Source organism: Bacillus rossius, chromosome 7 (assembly GCF_032445375.1).
Source record: "Bacillus rossius redtenbacheri isolate Brsri chromosome 7, Brsri_v3, whole genome shotgun sequence".
Classification (NCBI taxonomy): domain Eukaryota; kingdom Metazoa; phylum Arthropoda; class Insecta; order Phasmatodea; family Bacillidae; genus Bacillus; species Bacillus rossius.
In genome coordinates this window covers 41,682,878-41,703,405 of record NC_086335.1, presented here as the reverse complement: position 1 = coordinate 41,703,405, position 20,528 = coordinate 41,682,878, and the positions used below count along the sequence as shown (strand labels likewise).

General features: G+C 39.7%; 1 protein-coding gene across 5 annotated transcripts in view; it reads left to right on the top strand.

The window, feature by feature from the left end:
- The window catches only part of LOC134533900 (ATP-binding cassette sub-family G member 8), a 102,518-nt gene extending 90,211 nt beyond the window's left edge, over nt 1-12,307 (top strand). For all 5 annotated transcript variants that reach the window (XM_063371682.1, XM_063371683.1, XM_063371684.1 and 2 more), the window contains 5 exons: nt 250-433; nt 1,116-1,404; nt 5,031-5,148; nt 6,254-6,534; nt 7,869-12,307. In XM_063371682.1, the coding sequence (XP_063227752.1) occupies nt 250-433; nt 1,116-1,404; nt 5,031-5,148; nt 6,254-6,534; nt 7,869-8,090 (1,094 nt within the window). In that variant the 3' untranslated portion in view covers nt 8,091-12,307. The remainder of the gene's footprint in view (nt 1-249; nt 434-1,115; nt 1,405-5,030; nt 5,149-6,253; nt 6,535-7,868) is intronic.
- The last annotated feature ends 8,221 nt before the right edge of the window (nt 12,308-20,528 follow it).

The following is a 20,528-nucleotide window of genomic DNA, read 5'->3' as shown; positions in this document are numbered from 1 at the left end:
TTTTGTAGAAATTAAAAATTATACACATTAACATGAGAATTTCTTTTAAGTGAAGTAAAACTTTATAATAAGGGTTCACGTATATTTTTTGGTGTTGAAGTTCACCGACAGCTCACTGTACCTTGAGGTGATCATCAGAGTGACATCGGATAACCCCAACACAATTATGTAGTTTTAACCCAAAAGCCAAGACTGCCATGACAATGGCTGCAGAAACATGAAATCACTTTTAACCATTGTTTTTTCCAGTTGACCTGGTTACCTTGGACGACCTGTCTGCGGAAGCAATGCTGGAATCGAGCCAAAGAATCGAGCAGTTGGCGGAAACTTTCCGAAGGCGTCAGGATGCTCTCTCGGACCCAGGGCCTCCTGTGGCTCTGCCCGCCAAGATTAAACATGCCAACTTCTTCGTTCAAATATTTGCACTTTTCATGTGAGTACTTTCTTTATTTCGCAGCATAGTCTTTTACAAACAAATATCTCTTTTTCAATTTTAATTTGTTCACCTTTTTGACTTTGCCTCCAGAGCACACATGACATAAACCTCCCTCAATCAGTTACATGTCTCACGACTATAGACAAAAAATTAATATAGATTGATTCTTGTCTTCTGTGCATGGAACTTAAGATTTGTTTGTTGAACTTTCGAAATCAGTGGATGTAAAAAAATAACATGTATATTAGTTTCAAAATATTCCGCTATGAGACATGCAATTTTTGTGAACATTATTAAATGTAGAGTTTTATTTTGATTCTTTACACATTTAAATATATTAGTCACAACATACCACTTTCTCTATCAAAACTGAGAGTCACATTAGATATTTATAATCTCAACCAAGTGCGTATTGTATCATTTTGGTGCTACAAATATTTTACTTCATTATTAGGATTGAAGTGTGTGTTGACTTCAAGGTAATCAGAGATGATGAGTAATGAGATGAAAATGGAGCATTGGCAAAATGAATAGGTAAAGGAACGGGAGATACCCAGAGAAAAACCCACCGCATCACGGCAACGCCCCACTTGCGAAAAGTCCAAGTTCGACCATGCCAGGATTGCCTTAATGGGAGACCAGCTAGTTACGGTGATGGGTGGACGGTGCGTGCCTGCAGACGGGCAATGGCCTACGCCCAGCCTATCAGCCTGTTGCGGTGGACGACCCACGTGCTCCTGGCCGCATCCATGTCCCTCGCGATCGGCGTCGTCTTCTGGGACGTGCCGCGCTCCGACCCGGGCCTGGTGCTGGGGGACCGGCCGGGGTTCCACTACGCCATGGCGCTGGTGGGGCCGTGGCCGCTCTGGCTGCTCATGTCCGTGGGCGAGGTTGGGCGGGAGCGCTGGCCCGTGGACCACGACGTGAGGGACAGGCTGTACGGCCGGCCGGCCTACATCCTCGCCAAGGTGAGCCTGCAGCCTTCACATCAAACACGTTAGTAAGAAATCACCCGTGGGTGTCACAAGAATATATTTTTTGGGGGGGACTTAAATTGATTTAGTTGTTGAGGAATATCCATCCCCTGGGGGGGGGGGGGGGGCAGTGGGGGGTCGGGGGGTCCTCCCCCGGGAAAATTTGGGGTTTGGAGGTGCAAAAAGGTGGATTTTAGGCATTTTCCTTTCCTAAATATTCTAATTATAGTTGGTTGCAATATATAATTTATTTTTTCTAAAAAATATTTTCAATATTTTCTGAGAACAAATTTGTAAAAACAGAGTTAACATATCTGTATTCGGTATCGGACCTGATTTTGATTTTACACGAAGATCGAATTAAAAAGTGCTTACATTACCACGATTGGACTAAATGCACCATGTGCAACATATGGGTTGTATCACAGAAATCATATTTTTAATATAACTACGAAACTTAATATATTATTGGAGGGGACGAAATTGAAGACTATTAGGGGGGGACAAGTCCCCCCCGTCCCCCCGGTTGCGATGCCCATGAATCACCTGTGGTATTCCAATATATTCTAGTTTGAATTTGCACATAAAAACATGCAACATATGCAAACAAGTCTTTTTCTACACTCTTTACCCCATAGTGACGAAAATTGCTCTTTTGTGAACACAAGTGTGGGACAAGTTCCACATGATTACGATGGACTATGATGAGGAATTGTAGGTGTACTTACTTACATGTTTTGAGTGCCACCAGCCAATGCCTAAGCTGGTAATTTAGAATTGTTTGTCCACAGAGTCCTGAAGAAAACAAATTTCGAGACCTATTTTATCCACTGATTCCCAGTTCCATAAACAATGTTGCATGCACTATAAAGATTGGCAGAGGAGGATGTCTAAATGACTGTTTTATATGATAACAGATAAACTAACTCGCAAACACGTAGTTGAGGAGATAGGCTTCATCCTATATCTATAACTGCCCAAGCCCATGATTGGTGGTAAAATTTAGTAGGTTACAAGTCCATAAAACAGAATCATAAAGAGTGATTAAACTAAGCTTGCACATGCCAGTAAACATTATGTTCATTCATTTATACTAACTTATAGACTGTTAAAATGTAGTGATGTTATGCATACACACAGTAGCGGATCCAGAGGGGGGCTAAGGGGCTCAAGCCCCCTCCAAAAGCATCTGGGTCCACTATTGTTTTAGTGTTTGCCTTGATAAAGCCTATCCTCAGCTGGGTCAAGCCCCTCCCAAACCAAAATCCTGGATCCGCCACTGCATACACAGACTTTAAGGTGTCACGTACATATTTTGAGGCCAAAGGTCAGTTGTTCGAATTTAACTCTTGACATGACTGATTAATTTGTTAGCGTTGAGTTAGTACTCTAGTTATTTGTAGCCTACTTAAATCTTTAAGTAGCAGTAGTAGAAACAAGAATAAGATTGTACGGTAGGCCTGTGCAAATATTCGAATTTTCGAATATCAAAACGAATAGTTTATTATTCGTATTCGATTCGATTTCGAATACTAACACTTCGAAAAACCGAATATTCAGTCATTTACGAAAAAGGCTGAGCGGGATCACTACATCTGGCCACGTAAAGCCCGTTTGAACATAGTAATTCGGAGCGATAACTAACTATTTTATGTATAAGAATGTCGTCAGGTCGTTTAAAATAGATTTGAACTGTCAGCATACTGATAAAGATAAATACGTGTCTGTAAAATCCATACAACCGGCACGTTATAGGTGACAGTTTTCAGATTAGAGGGTGAAACATGGTTTGTCGGCACTGTAATTTCGTTCCGAACGTGAGGGCGAAGAGAAAGAAAATTGTACAGACCATGTGGAAAACATCTGGCCACATACTCACAGCAAAGACTCCAAAAGCCTAACATGCTACTTCAATGTTTTTCAATAGGATAATACACAGTAAACGACCGGATGCATGCGGCAAACCCACCCCCTCCCCCCCCCACACCCAATCATACCCTTCCTACCCTTCCCAAATTCCTCGCGTAGTGACAGCTCAGGCAATTATCCTGTCCCGCGCGTCAAAAAAAAAACTCTTGCCAAGAACTTACTTAAAAGCTTGCGATCACGTTACATGGTGTACCAAGATTGTGAAGTAAATGTGTTTTCTATGATGGTAGATCCACGGTTCAAAGATTCACTAATTGAGGATGAAAATTAAAAAAAAATATGGGTTGAAAATTTGTGCAGGGAGGTATGTAAGCTGTGTAAGCTGAACACAGTAGCTGAAACTATAACTGAGACAAGTGAGGCTACAAGTGAAATGCCTATTAAGAAGTCATCTCTGTGGGCCTACGTGAAACCTTCAACAGCAGCTCAGACTACTCTTGCAAGCTACGAAGAAACTATCCAAGGAGAAGTAAACGAATATCTGGCAGCACCCTTAATCCCAAAGAATGAAAATCCTTTCAGTTTCTGGTCAGAGAAGGGGCGCACTTGTTTCCGAAACATAGCTGAGGTAGCAAGAAAGTACTTGCCTATACCTGCCACACAAGTGTGCAGTGAGAGACTTTTCTCAACAGCTGGCAACATTGTGACATGTAGAAGAGAGAGTCTACTCCCCGAAAATGTAGAGCAGCTTGTGTTTCTCCACAAAAATTTAAATTAGCTAATATGTAGTGATGTGACAAGACTCTTTTTAATACGAACTAATTATAAAATTGGAGAACCTTAAAATTTTAAGTACTGTCAGTTTTTTTGATTCTACATACATTGTATCATTAAATATGTACCTGTTATCATATTGTAATGAAATGTGATATAACATGTTTTATGGGATTTCAATTCTCATTCCAATTATACGAACTCAATATTCGTATTCGAGAATAATTTGGTATTCGTATTCGAATTCGATTCGAACTAAAAAACTGATATTCGCACAGGCTTATTGTACGGTTATGTCGAGAGAATGGGAAGTAAGAGAATACCAAGAGGAAAGATGGACATGGTACATAGTGCCCATATTTGGGGTATAAATTTTAATACTGCAGGCCCCTACATGTAACAATTTAAGGTGTGCTCAACTTTACCACTTTTAAATAATAAATGGAAATAATAGCCACTATTTTATTAATTTAATATAAATAATGGACATCATTGTCTCTACTGCCCAAGGAAACTCATTGATGATAAACATCATAATTGCTCATTCATGCAAAAATGGGTTTTCTTTTAAGTATCAGACTCTGAGTAATAGTGTTCCTGTTCAATTTTTATTTTTAACTACGGTACAGTATAAGTTTGGGAGTTTGTCTGGGAACGAGAAATGTTTGGTTTTGCAAATACTGTACCTACATATATAGGTAGTTAGTAGATATCATACTAAAGCACTGTACTGAAAATTATAACTATAATATAAACATTTAATTTTTTTGTCATCTTCAAAATTTTTGGAAGTAGTGATTCACTTCTAGAAGAAATAATGGTTTAAACTAAAACTATGTGCCGAAAACTGCTTTATTTTTTCCAAATAATCTTTCATTTAAAGCTGAGGTTTTGTTAGTTTATCTCAGCTGTTAATTCTTGTACAATGAAAATTGATTGTTGAAAAAGTTCTTACAAAGTTATTTGCTTGTTTCCAGGTCGCGTACAACCTGCCAGCCTCAGCCTGTGTGTGGTTAGCCTATGTGATCCCTGCGTACACAATGTCCGGGCTGTACATTCAGGGACCTGACTCGCAGGCATTTTACATTTATTCAGGTGAGCCTGAACTGTTGTGCTACAATTTCTGTCCTTTGTAGGGGATCTCATTTCATGATTGTGTTATTGCAAGGCTCTATGATATCTATTTCATGGATGCCATCAAAACTATGTATTCATGATTAGGTTAAAGTATGAAAGAATGTAAAACTCAGTGGGAATATTTTAGTCATAGGAAATATGCACCGTAACATCAACATACATATTTGCAGTTGCATGCTGAATTCATTTGGGGTCCATGGTTCATACCTGTTTAGTTCCACATTCTGCTTGAAGGTTTTTTTTTTTAATCCATTAATCTGTGAACAAATCTGTGGTATGGAACAGACAAACATTGCTAAATTTCTACAACTTATTATACAGAATATTTTCTTAGGTGGAATTTTCTTTAGAGGGTTTTATTTATTTACCACGGAAACAGGGGAACTTAATGACACGTCCTATATACAGTGTGTGTTTAGTGTGTCATATAATAAATTGTGCGTATACAGCCGGTTGGCTGTCCGCTGCATATGTGGCATAACAATTTTGGTAAAATACCATTTTTTCTTTCAATCCAGTGGTGTGCTATTAAAAAATTAATTTACCCTCGGAGAGAAATTATGTACCCAAGCATAAAGAGAAGCATAATTTGTAATACTGACTAAAGATTTTTTTTTATTATTGAGTGGTTCTTGTTAAAGTTGGAACGAATAAATAAAAGGCTTTCGACAAACTTCTGACGACTGTTTTATTTCAGACATCGTAACCACGTTGTAAAACATGCCGCCATCTTTTTACACACACTTAAGACATAAAAAAAATGCTAGAACAATATTGCCAACTGTGAACACACAATTTCCAGATGTACATTAATATAACAAAATTGCTCTATCCAACAGTTCTGAAGATCTTTATAATTTTTAACTATTTGATGGATGGATTAGCTCATTACTGTATACGTTTGTTACGTATTTTATAGAGTCTAGCGTTTGTTGTGAATTCTGTCACTTCTGCTTTACGTGTGATTTGTTGTATGCATGAATATGGACTCCTGATTGGCTGACGGGTGTTGCTGGGGAATCGGGAAGCAGGCTGTTGAAGTGAAGCGCGGCCGTGTGCGCAGGCTACATGCTGCTGCACCTGCTGGCGGTGCAGATGCTGCTGACGGCGTGCGGCCACGCCCTGAAGCACCGCCGCCCCGCCGCGCTGCTGGCCGGCCTGCCGCTCGCCTGCCTGTCCCTGGCGTCGGGGCTGCCCGCCCACCCGCGCGACCTGGGGCCCTGGTGCTCCTGGCTGGGCAGCGCCTCGCCCGCGCGCTGGCTGCTGCCCCCGCTGCTGCGGCGCGAGCACTCCGCCCCCGCGCTCGCCGGCGGCGGCGCCTCCCTCGTCTGCCGCAGCAAGCAGGTACGGTCGCAGTTCCGTCCTGCCGCGCTCACTGTATGAACCTGCACGTTTAGTCCACGGAGGAAGTTTGCGATGCCACCACCAGGCAGTAGACAGCAGAACGTGTCCTAGGGTGGACGCTCCATCCCACGGGGGGAGAAAATTAAACTTTGTGTCCTGATTAGGATGCCAACTCCACAGCGCATGTTAACAGCGACAAACGTTAATAGTGTGGGTTGTGAAGACCTATGTGATGTGTGTGGTGGCATCCACCCCAGTGTTCCAGCTAACACAACAAGCAACAAATAATTCTCGGGGGGAAAAAATTATGCTTACCGGGTAAGAACAGTGCACATGAACAGGCTTTTATTTGGAAAATCTTTTGGCTGGGTGGGTGAACCAGAACGTCAATGTACGCAAGTAAGATTTGAGCATTTTCCTTCATTCAGCCCTGCGGGAGGCTATTACCATGCATACTGATCCCATGTCACTTCTATGAGTTATACTACTAAGGTATTTTCCCATGATTTTCATAGCATCACTGTAGTTATATTGTCACCTCTCAAGAGCTGGGCTGTGCGACCTTCAGGACTGTCGCTGTGACTTTAAATTTGAGCTGCAACGCCCTGGGTTTAAGAACCAGTGCTCTATAGTTAATAAATCAACCAATAAAAAAATATTTATGTCTTATTCATATTTATGTGTCAATGTTTGTTTCATCACACAATCATGCCCAGAGCAGTGTTTGTAAGCCTCTTTAATATCCTTGAAAAGTCCTTAATTTGTTTTCTATTGAATAAGGCCACATAAAGTCTTTCGATTCCCCTAAAATTCCTTAAATACTACTTGATAAAGACTGATATCTTGCAATTAATGAATAAATATGAGTATATTAATGTTCTTTTGTTTCCGACATGGCAGCCAACAACGGTTTGCGCAAGTGCAGTACAATAGGCGAATTGTATGTTTTGAATTAGTTTTTCATATTTTGTATCTCACCTTTAAATAAAATTATGTTTATAACTGTCTTAATTTTAACTAACAAAGAAAATTTTTTAAGTGATTAAATTGAATAAAGGGCAACAGTTTTAAGATAGACACAATGATTGGTTTATATGTACATATATTTATCCCAGATATGATGATAGAAAATGTGGAGAACTGAAATAAGGTTATGTGGACAGGATTTGAATAGGTCCTCCTGAATTCAAGTTCAACATTTTACTGTTGCGCCATTTTGCTCAGATTTAGCGCATGTTATTTGAGCGTGGGGCAGTCTACATCAGTGTGCAATCTTCCTCCACGCAGCAGCTGGCATGCGATGACGGGCTGACGTGATGTGTTGTTCACGCAAGGTCCAGCACCAGGACATCATAGTGCAGATGCAGTGCCCACCGCCCAACGGGACGGCGGCGTTGGAGTTCATGGGCCTGCTGCGGGACCCCCGGGAGCCGGAGTACATGCCGCCCGTGGCGGTGGCCGTCTTCTGGTTCCTGTGCTTCCTGGTCGCCGCCGGCAGCTTCCTGGCCTGCCGCTACCGCCCGACCCAGCCTCGCAACAACCCCAACAAGCCATAGCAGCCATAGCAAGTGTTTCACTACTTGCCGTTTCCTCTCTTTCACGTCGTGTTTCATGACAGACATGCCTGACTCATGCTTAGATTGCAGTACAGAGCGAGTGACACCCGCTGTTGCCAGATCGATACTACCTGGCTTGTTGATACTGAAATAAATATTTTGTACAATATTGATAATTATAATAAGTTTTAGTGTATTTTTAATTAAGACCATTAAGTAGAGTCTTTTGATTATATTATTACAGTTGTATACATTCTGAAAGAAAGAAAAATAATAAAGACTAAATACCTACCAATTATTATTTCACAGGAAAAACTGTTTTTAGATTTTGGTCACACAAGACATAAGGCATTCCATTTATTAGGTAATATGGTAAAACAGAACCAAAATTTTAAATATCAAAAGATATAAAAAATTTGATGACAAAATGGTTGAAACCAAGAAGGGATTTCAGTTACATTTCCTTAAAAGTAAGAATTGAATATTTTCAGATGATGCCCTTGATGAAATTCAAGAAGAAAATGCATTTCCAAAATCCTCATTGAAAATTTTCTTTTTAAAAATATTTTTCATTTATGACGTTGTGTGTACAACTTTTTAATGCTCATTGGGTACATTGTCAGTAGAGCACACTGAAACAAGGACAGCTGTAATAGCAGATATAGTGCATTGGAAAGATAAAGTAAATGCCTATTTGATTGCACACTGCAGTCTAAGGATGAGACATGCTATAGTGTTCAACCTACAGGAGACATTTATTTTTCTGCAGCTATCTTTGCTGGATATCTGGCCATTGGTATAACCTAGCCCTGGAAGCCACAGAGAAAGAAAGAAAGTAACTTAAAGATTTGGCGGGAAAAAAAAGACTGCTAGCTGGTAGCTGTATGACTATGGCTCTTAGAAAGCGAGCATCTGACTTCTGTGTTGTTTTGTTTGAATCAGCAGCCATTCTCAACAAGATACCTGCCATCAACTACGAGTCATCAATTACGTCAATTGTATGTGCTTTGATTTCTTCTTATTTTTACACTACAATTACCATGGGTGGAGCCTTGGTGGCAGTGCACTAAACACTCCCTCAGAACATCCAGATTCCTGCCACCCCAGTGATGTGCCAGATGCACGGTGGATCGGAGCCCAAACTGTGACGTGTGGGAAACTTGGCGTGTCGCTAATGGATGAGAACGTCTTTTCATGCAAATTTAAGAATGATTGGTAAATACAGACCTTGCCAGAAGTCCGTCCGTGTGTGGATATTACCACCATCGTACAGTGCACACAATGTACACTACTAGTTTTACTGATTGGGTACGAAGAGTAGAATGATTGATCTCTTAAAGAAACCAGTCAATGACATAACACTTCCACAGGAATGACTGGAATGAGTCATGCCGTTTTACCAATAAATGTGCAATACGCTGTCAGTAAACGACGTTCTTGATGCAGTGATTGTGCTGAGTGAAACTGTGTTGTTGTGTAGGTTTCTCCATTTAGGTCCATCAAAAACATTTTTTCAAATTGAACTTCAAGCAAATTATATCGTTTCAAGATTACTTGTGGTTTGTTTAGTTAGAGACATGTTTTTCTATGCTTAAGAGTTTATTCGGATTTTATATGTAATTTTAAATTATTTTGTTAATGTTTTTGGAGCAATGAGAAAGTAGCCAGAGCCATTCAGAAAACCTAAGAGCCCAGGAGCAAATAGAATTGTCGGGCTCCCTCCCTTTTATTTAATGTACAATTTTTAATATCTCACAATTAAAAAAAAACTTCTAAAGGCTAAACATTTCCGTGGCCATAACTGTAAATGCAGTCTGGAAAAATTGCATATCTTGGAATTTTCCAATTAATTTTTTATTAATAATAGAATTGAAATTTTTGGGCTACTGTTAAAGCAAACACAAAACATAATACATATTATGTAACTCAACCACCCTTTTCTCCTCTTGGTGCTCGGGCCCCGAGGGTTTTGCCCTTCCCCCTCCACCGTACTTCTTCTCTGCCCATTATCTTGATGGCCCTGGAGTATACATATTATATTCCAAAAAGTATTTTGCATTTGTTTAACTGACTTCAAAAACATGTTCATTCACAAAAGTTTGTACCATTCCATTATGTCAAAATCAAAAATTTTTTATGGCAGTTTTTTGTTTTTCATGAAAGTAATTTTTTAGTCAGCAATATTGTTTGAATAGAAAAAAATATTCAAAGTGACAAAGTGATTCACAAAGATGCTATGTCTGTTCCTGAAGTAGTATGGATTAATTTTAGGTAGTTTAGTACACCTTAGTTGTCATTCAAAATGGATACAGTTTAAACCAAATGTTCAGTGTTACTTTTCCCTTACAAATTTACAAACATCCTTATTTAGGTAGTACATATTTCATGGTTGTGTTTATAACTTATATTAATATTGGCATTGACATTAATATTGACATCACACAGATATTATTATAAAAGCAGGTTTTAACCTATTGTTGAGCTCTTACTTGTATTTGCTAATTTTATAACAGTATAGAGTGCTAGAAGGCATTACTTGAAGATAAGAACAAGTCTGCTGTATGCTAGCCAAAAGTGATGTTATAAAGGTAATGTTTTTAGTGTTGGTGCTTGTGATTATCATTTTATAGTAAACATATTTAGATTTTTGCTGTTGAAAAAGTACTAATTCTCTCTGTGTGTGAACTGACTTTTGAAACCTTGTGAAGAAGGATACTAGTCAATGCTGAAGGGCCCCATGCACTTGCAGTTTTGACTGAAGGTTGCACAAAAAGGCAGAACAAAGACAGGTCTTCCTGGTCCGGGTCCCCATCAAAACAATCAGTTTGGACTGGTGAGTTAATGTGAATTTCAGTTTGCCGTGCAATACGATCGAATGTAGTGTACAAGGGGGAAACCCAAAGATAACCAGAATCGTAACTTGTAGCACCAGTTTTCGCTGCTAGCGAGATGTTGTAGCACCTCTCCTCAGTCAGTCTACCGAGTGGCATAACCCGAAAATGACGAGTGTGGTTTCTCTGGCAAAGCTGTGTGTGTGTCTTTAGTGCACTCGTGAGACAAAAAAAATGCCTGATTCTCACGAACAACGTGCGGCTGTGAATTTTCCACTGCGTTCTTGCTGAGTAAAAAAAAGGGGGCACTTTTTTGGTGTTACAAGTGAACTGAAGAAACAAACACAGAACTGCCATAGAAACCACACTCGTTGTTTTCAGGTGACGCCACTTGGCAGACTGACTCGGGAAAGGTCCTACAATTATTCCTTAGCGACAAAAACTGGTGCTGCAAGTACATGTGCAACATTACAATTTTGATTATTTTTGAGTTCCCCCATTGTACATGTTTTCATGCTATGATTTATTCTGTCTTTACTGTTTCAATAAGTTTTTATAATGCATATTCCTACGATAGTGATAATATTTACTTTTTTTTTCCACAATGAAGTGTGATTTCTGAAATCCTCTATGAAATCTGGTAAAATAATCTTTTGGCAATCTTGCCATATCACATTTCCTCTGAAGATGTGTTATTTCACCAGGCAGGTAAAGCCTGAACTACACCATGACTGATGGTATTCCCTTGGTCTATCCAACGGACTAACGAATGGCTGGCCGGCTATTCCACAAACATCAGATTCGCTGTACTGGGCCACAACTGTTCAGACCAATCAGGAGGCAGAAGTGCACCAGTGTGGGGCCCTAAGCTACACTTGTCTCATTTGATTCTTTTGAAATTACATCTACTGTGTTAAAAAATTTGTTTTTTTCCCAAACTGCTGCAGTTGACATATGCCAAACACATCATTTAAATAGTTCTAGGTATAAAACGAAACTGAATTTTGTATAACTTTACAGTAATTTAGTTTAATTTCATTACAATAATTTTACATCACTTAATTATAGTGTAAAAAATTTATGTAAAAATAACTTTAAAGTGATGTGTGATTTTTTTGCAATTGTGATAGTATCTTGAAGAATAAAGTGTGTTTTTTTGTATGGAATAAGATTAATATCGCTGTCTATTTTGTGAATAGTATTTGGATGTTTCATTTGTCATTATTCTGTTTTTTATTGTGGCTATATTTTTTACAATACAATAATATTTTTTTTCATAAAAATGAATTCTAGCATACAGTAAATATACATACAATGTATATTGAAAATTAATTAACAAATAATTTTACAAATTGTGAACGTACGTACATAATAAAATCTAATTTAAATTTATAACACTGCAGAATATCTTAGGTTAATTCTTTTAATACAAAAAAAATTAAACCAACTGTAGTGAACTATCTATGTCCTAGTCATTCTCCCACTATCCCAACTCTCCCTCTCTCTCTCTCTCTAATAACTCATGCTACTGTAACTGCTGTTTATACTGTATTGCTGATGCACTGGCTGCAAACTCAAATCATTGTGAAAAACTCACGATACTGACAACAAACATCTGCTGTCATACTTGCTGCAAGGCATCAAATGGCTGCCAATTGTAAACCTTATAGATTATGGTCTATTAACTTACATTCTCTCAGTTGACTATGATAACTAGGGGCTGGAAAGATTAGTATCTATTATTTTATAATTTAGCATCAGCATTATACCAGCAAAAATATTTAGTCACACAGCTAAAACAATACTCACATAACACTGTTTAACAATACTGATTCACACACGTAATTAAAATAATAATACGTACTTGAAAGAACACAAACTTTTCTTGCGAATAAACCCCGTATACAATAGGATCAAATTGTTGTGTTGCCCGCTGCCCAAATACTCCCTTACTAGATGCCAGTAAGTCGGGGTGGCGTCAGGCGCAGGCGGGTCCCTACCGCCGTGACCCGCCTATCCCTGCAGCATGGCGGGGTTCAGCTTGAGCCACACGCCACCACGTGGGGCCTGCCCAAGGCTGCTCCAATGATCACCGGCCCTGGAGTGAAACATCCGCGTAAATGCAAAAGCGCGAGGGCATGAATGCTTGAATGCGCGATTCGGCAAGTGCCCATGATGGCAAGAGGGCAAGTGTGCAAGTGTGGAAGTGTGTGAGTACGCAAGTTTGCAAGTGCACACGTGTGTGAGTGCGCAAGATGGCAAGAGTGCAAATGTGCAAGCATGCAAGTGTGCATGTGTGCAAGTATGTTGCGTCATTTCTTCCTTTCCCTGCCGTCTCCTCTATCGGTTCCCCCACCTCATACCTATCCATTTCCCCTCATGTCCAAACAATCAATAATATATGTTTGTTTTTTTTTCATTCATTTTTGCTTTACATCAAGAGCAATATGTTAGAGACGGTTGCATTACAAACCAGGGTAAACAAGGGAGGAATTAGCCGTGGCTCAAAATAAGTAATCATTCCGTTATATGCCTCTAGAGAATTTGGGAAACAATAACAGTAAATCATGATATAAGGAGAGGGAGTTGAGTCTAGATTTTCTTGACTTTTACCTCTGCATCACCCAGGGCAGTCAAGAGTATCAGAGGAGAAGGAAGAGGGTGATCACCAGGGAGACCTAGTTGTGTTTCGAGATTTTTTTAATGCTGCGGTTCATCGTGATAGGACTATAATTTCATTTCTATTGTTAACAGAGTCAAAAGTAAACCTTCAAGTAATGCGATATGCAAAGAACAATTGCAATAATGGCCACGGTAACACTATTTTTTAATTGTGGTGTTTGATAAGTTAACATTAAATAATAGGGAGGGGGCCCGATGCTAAGAAGTTACCGTCCATTCCGCCAGGGCCGGCGCGTCCATATAGGCGCCTAGGGCGCCAAGTAGCTGGGGGCAGCGCAGCACGACACATAGCAGCTGATATAATATGTTTAACGATTATTGAAACTAGATGAAAATGGATTTTTGTAACAGTTTGGAATGTTTATATTGATATAAGTAATTATTTAAAGTCCACGGTGACCTGTTTATGATTTGTAATAAGTAAAAAAGTTAAAAAAAAAAACACAAGCCTGCTTACATTTGATTGTTGACACAATCTTAGGCTTACGTGATGTATTTTGAGGCAAGGAAAATTTTTTTTGGGGTGTCCGGTTGGGGGGGGGGGGAATTAAGGTTTTTCGCCTAGGGCGCCAATTTACTTTGCACCGGCCCTGCATTCCGCGTAGGTACAGACTTGAGGGTCACGCTACGGAAGTAGGCGTGTCGTGTACGCAGGGACGGCCCCAGGGCAGGGCAGGCCGGGCAATCGCCCTGGGGCCCACGCCCGTGTTTTTCATTTTTATTATTAATGGTTTGTATATATTTCTGTTAAAAATATGGATATTTATAGGGAAAAAAATTAAAATGTTATTAGCACGTAAACTACAGAGCTGGTCAATACCAATTTAAATTCATGATATTGTATTGTAAAAACTTTCAAATATTTTATTGTCGCTTATAATTACGTGATTCCACTGGAATTTTATCGTAAGCATTTATAAAACTGACCCGAGGATAATATTTCAGGAAAGAATCTCAACAAGTCTTCAGCTAAATTAGGAAAACCATCGTCGAAATTTTAGTTCCAGGTTGGCTTAAAATTTTATTTAGAAGAGTCAATTTTTTTCAAATTTCCCAAGGGCGGGCCGCCATAAAAGTAAACAGGCCAGAGTATAGCGCCGAAACTGCGTGCACGACCCACCCTGCTCGCGCCTGTACAGCCGCATCTGTTTTGCAACTGACCAGTGGTAACTTGGCGATCTGGCGTGTGTGCGAGCGGTCGCGGAAAACCACGCGCGGTAACGGCCGGAACCGTTTCGAGTGTGTACACAAACGCGACCGCGTTACGCTAAACGAGAATTCCTTCCCACTCAGCGGTTTCGAATAGTGCTTCGCAAAACAAATTCCCCCCTGTTTGTGTTTTAAAAGTTCAACAACGCGATGAGGATGTGGGTGAAATATAGGGGCGGAGGGGGGGGGGGGTCCGTAGTGAAGTGACAATCGTGCGAATGAGGGGGACGGGTCGGGGTGACTACCAAGCCGCAATAAAAACATTGGCCCGCACTTTTCGATTGTTTGAAGTGATAACACGCCGGGCTCGATAAACACGGGCCGAGCCGAAGGGCGTCTCCTGGGTAAACAGTCCGTGGTCCCAACGCCCACACGTAACACTTCCCAAAGTCAATAAGCCGAAAACAGTAGGCTGTTCTCCGCCTCATCCACACACCCACGTCACTATTCCCAAGCTGCTCTTTTGTTTCCCGCTGTACCCACTTCACCGCTGCTAGCAAACTTGCCCATCAAAATTCCATAGGCTACTCGGGAAATAGCTTGTGTGCTTTGCCTTACGAACTTGGTTCGTTTTGCCGGAAATGAAAGTAGAGTGCAGGTGGGTGGAAAGACCTCCCACGCCTACTGCCTTCGTGTTTCATTGTATCTACCTTTGAATATATATATATTCAAAGGTATCTACACTGGTGGAGTGGATTTGTAGCTTGTTTTCTAAATTACTGCGCCCGTTAAATGTCGCGCAGTGACGCTGGTACAGGGTGTGGGCTTATCAGAGGCGGATCTAGAGAGATAGGTTGGGAGAATGGTGTGTGTGTGGGGAGGGGGGGAGACCACTGAATGAAATGACTTCTGAAATTTTTTTTTATATACTTATCAAAGACTGATAAATAATTATCAACACAATCTGGAATAAATATCTAGACTAAGTTATTAATATGTAGACATTGTCAATTATTTTGCATTCTATAAGGAAATCTCTAAACTTTTTTTTTGTTTAAGATTTTTATGAAGCTGGAAAGGTTAACATATGGCTGTAAAAGCGTATCCTCCCGTTACATTTTTTAAATGTTTCCCATGGGAGCTTCACCAATCAGCTGGTTTTATTGCCCGCCCCCATGTTAGTTCTGTATCCGCCCCTGTAGCTACTGCATTTTCCCCTCCAGAACCACTCTTATTTACCCTAGGTCCCTGTGCTTGTGCAATGTGACTATTGACGTGTTGGAATGAACGAAGAAGCAGATCACTGACGTTTTTTGGAACTAGTTAGTTGTAAGGTGCCCATTGAAAATGGATGACTATTTCAAACAATTTAATTTAATATACATTGAAATTTTTATTAAAAATTAAATGTCTTTTAATATATACTATACGCTAAGAGCATCTGTGCGATTAACTGATTATTTTTTTAACAGCAAGAAATGAAGTGACCACAAAATAAAAATATAATATAAAAATTCAAAAGGGCGTAACTACAAATAAAATCTGCGAAAAATAAAACTTTCTGAAAAACAAATGTTATATACATAAAATACTAAAATACCAACAGTTTTTTAATAAAATTATAAATTTCAAAGATATAAGCTTACTTAAAAATTTGAAACAAAGATTTTTGAAAGGGCATAAGTACAGAATTCAAAATATCAAAATATTCCGTATGTCGCAAACTTAGATTTCCTAACAGGGAAAAATTTTAACAGTTTCTCGTTTATAGCTAAACTTTCTGAGCTATAAGCTTTTTTTTTTTTTTTTGTAATTATAAGCATAGTTATTCGTAAGGCACCCATCGAAAAAAGAGATACAACAAACATTTTAATAATTAAGGCGTGTTCCACTTACGTAACAGTATTTCAAATGTTACTGTATTGTTACACTTTTATTTTCTATTTAATACACATCTCTATGTAAAAGGCTAATATTTGTGCTTCATGATACACTTGTATCCAAAGTACCTGTTACGGATTATTAAAACAATAATCGTCGTGGGAAAACTACTGGGTTCGTAAATGGATAGCTCAATTAAAGATTTTACTACACAGTTTTATTGATTGCCAATATTTACATCACTACAAATAATCTTCTAAAAATGCCTAGTAATCAATTACACTTGAAAAATGTTTATTCCCCAGTCACTCGGTTCTTACACACCGCACACCTCGCTGGGCCGCACCTCTGGCGCAACTCTCGCCGCAGCACCCTTCGTGCACCTCCGTCGCGCCTCCCTTCGCTGAGGTCCCACTCGACGCCTCGCTCGGGACTCTCGCCGCACCCGCGGCACTATCGCCCGGACTATCGCGCCGGAACTCAACTCTCCACTCTACTCCGAGGCCGGCGTCCCGGGCTTATATAGGCCCAGGCGCCACTTCTAGTATTCACGAGCGCGGCTGGGGCCAGTTGCGACATACCGCGCCGACCCGACGCCAGAAATATCGAGACGCGCGGCGGCCGGCGGAACTCCCCAGCTGTAAGGTGTCAGAAAACGCCGCAAAGGCAGAGCGTCGCTAGGGGAGCGGAAGGAAGGAGGGGGGAAGCGACAACCCTTGTAATCTACCAGGCGCGCGCGGCATGTCTCACGTTGCGGCGGCCACGTGACATCAGTGGCCGTGCGGGGCCGCCAGCCAGCTCCAAACCTGCACGCGCCGCGGTCCTGCTCACGTTCGTAACATTATACATGGCGTTACAGAATCAGTAAGTTAGTGATGAGTGCAACTATATAGAAGATAAAAAGAAATGTGATATCAACATGTGGTTTTGAAGAAGGGGGGGGGGGGAAGGTCACAATGCATATGAAGTGAAATAATTGTTATTGGAAAGGGGGGGGGGGAGGGGAATGTTCCAAAGTGAAAAAGGCTGTCGCAGCATAGTGGTGTTCCTTACTGCTCGCCGCAATCAAGCTGCTTCGACAAGCAACGCGCGCAGTTCACATCCGTGCGGCTCAACGCACTCCCACCGAAGACATTGAGTTTAAACCTCTGCTGTAGTCTGTGAAGGTTGGTAACCATCAAAATAAGTCATTTATCTGTTCCTTTATTTATTCCACTGCGTCATCACTCGCCTTGTATAATTTAAGGGTTATTTTATACATATACCTACTTGAGGTAAGCTTCGTAAATTGGAGGATTTCAGTCGTGTTTCATCTGGTTTGGCATATGATCATTTGCATTTTGCAATTTGTATTTTAAAAGCTTCTAATCGGAACGCTTCTCCATTTATTTTCAACTTTCACGATAGTCAGAAAATACAAAATTAATTCAATACAGATGTATGGTGATACGAGAGTTGCCTGAAAAGTCAGACCTCAACATGAAGATGGCAGCACTTATCAACAAAAATTGGGGAATGTGCTTGCTCATGCTTTGGAACATACCGTCTGAAATTTCAGCCATTTTGGACGCGCAGTTGTTTTTTTAACAATCGTTTGCGTGAGTCTGCAAAATTGTTGTTTACAAAGGTTATGGATGGCATCCTCATTCAACAAAATCTCTGTCCTCCGAGCAAAAATTTTAGTTTACGGAACAAAAAAAAAAAGGCCAATTAAGATTAGATCTGGTGAGTAAGGAGGGCGGACAGGCAGTTCAAGTTGCAATTCGTATATTTTCGCCAAGGCAACAGCTGAGGGAAGCGACGGAAGACTACCATACTGTAAAACTACCATACAGACAGTATTCCTCCTGGCCTCTTCGAAAAGGGCGGGAAAGTACCATAATTTCAAAGGACGAGGGGAATTCTGCCATATTGTTTATACACTCCATGGAATGAGTACAGCTGCTTTTCTCTCGAAGTAGTGTGAAGAATACATCGCTGGGTAGTGCTGTTACCCCTTAGTTGTTTCTTAGGTTAACTCAAAATGTTACAGATAGCACTTCTGACGGTGACTTTCTGTAGTTCCAGTCATAAATCAACTCAACAGATCGCGTACTAGTAGAAACAAATGTTTCCAAAAATGGGTTATAAGAAGTAAAAATAAAAATTTGGTAATATTCCATTATGGCAATTTCCTCCTGTTTTGGCGGGGGTCGACGGAAGACTGCCATAATCAAAGAATTCCGCCGGGGGACAACGGAAAAGTGCCATAATGTAAAACTACCATAAGTTAAAACGCGACCATACAGTCCTAATACTCGAACAACAAGATTAAATTATGTCTATTATATTAGAAATAATTTGTTTAAATAAGTAGCATACAAAGTCTTGTGATTCTAATTAATGTTTTAACTCCAGGTCATCAGTTGAAATGAAATGCAATCTAGTAACCGAAAATCACAATTACCTGACAACCGACGGTTAAGTAAGTAAAATATTTCATCATATATATCATATGTTTGAAATGCCACGACAGATTATAGGTGTATAGACATCTATAGTACTGAGGTGGCAATTCAATTGAGTTTATTTTACGCCATGTCTATCAAAAGAACGATAAACTAAACATAAAATGAATTATTTCACAACAAAAATGTTTACGTTACCTACTACATCTTTAATAATACCCACATTATGTTTCTCATGGGCTGTTTGGGTTCACTTTTCATGGGCTGACTTCACTACGATCTTACTTCTTAATGGCTGTAGTGTTGTTTTTGTCATCTCGGAGCTGTTACAGGGTATTGTGTATCCAGCATTATGTTTTAGCATGTGCTATGAAAACCATTAGAAAATTATTTTAACATAGAGATGTACAGAAAAACAATTGCCATTAAGAATAGATCAAACAATCACAAATGTGAATACGGAATAGAGAGAGCGAGCTATTCATGTTAGCTTTTTAAGTTTTATTAAGTAGTTGTGACATTAGGCCTATATTTTAACTGCAATGACTATGAAATCATTTCATAATATTAATTTATGAAAGCCTTGAAATCATTTTAATATTTGTTTACCAGGAGAATAGCCTATTTCCGATAATATTTTTCTTCTTATTCTAAAATGCTTGCTTGTCCGTAAACATATTAACAGCGAGGTCAATGCAGACGACAAAACACAACGCCACAGTAGAGCGACAATATGAAAGGAATTAGCCATGACTTCAGTAAGGAACCATCCTACCAATTTTCTAGAAAAAATCGGTGGAGCTGTATCGAGACTCACGGCCGTTGGTTTCACGTGAAACTTCTGTCAGCGAGTCGCTTTTAGTGTAATGGTTTGAAATAAAAATAATAAAAACGTGACATTGTCTACGTACTAAATATTTTAATTCAAAACAGACACTAAATGGTAGCTTACTATTCATATCAAATAATATTCGACGAAAATGTTTAACATTGGCCTGTGATATGATAAATGAAATACCGAAGGCATAATATCAAAATTAATATTTTTTGGTGAACGTGCAATCTGTATTGCCCAGTGTTGTCGGTTCTCTAGACACAAACACACAAATCACCGCGCTGTCATGTCTGAGTCGTGAGCTATACTGAACAAAATTTTTTTCCTAGCCTAAATTAAAACTAAGTGTACCTATTTGGGATGTCTAGGGAAGACTCAAATGCGTCTCAGGCCAGAGCTTATATAGTTAGGAAAATGTTAACGAAATATGATACAGACCTTTTCGTCTGTTCTGTTACCCATATGTTTCGCTGTAATTTTTAAGACGCTTCACGTCAAAACGATATGACAATGGCCAGCCGGGATTTGAACAAGTGTTCTCTTGGATACTAATCTAGTGTCCTACGACTCGGTCCATAAACTTCGATAATGTATCTTTTCTCATCTTCAAATT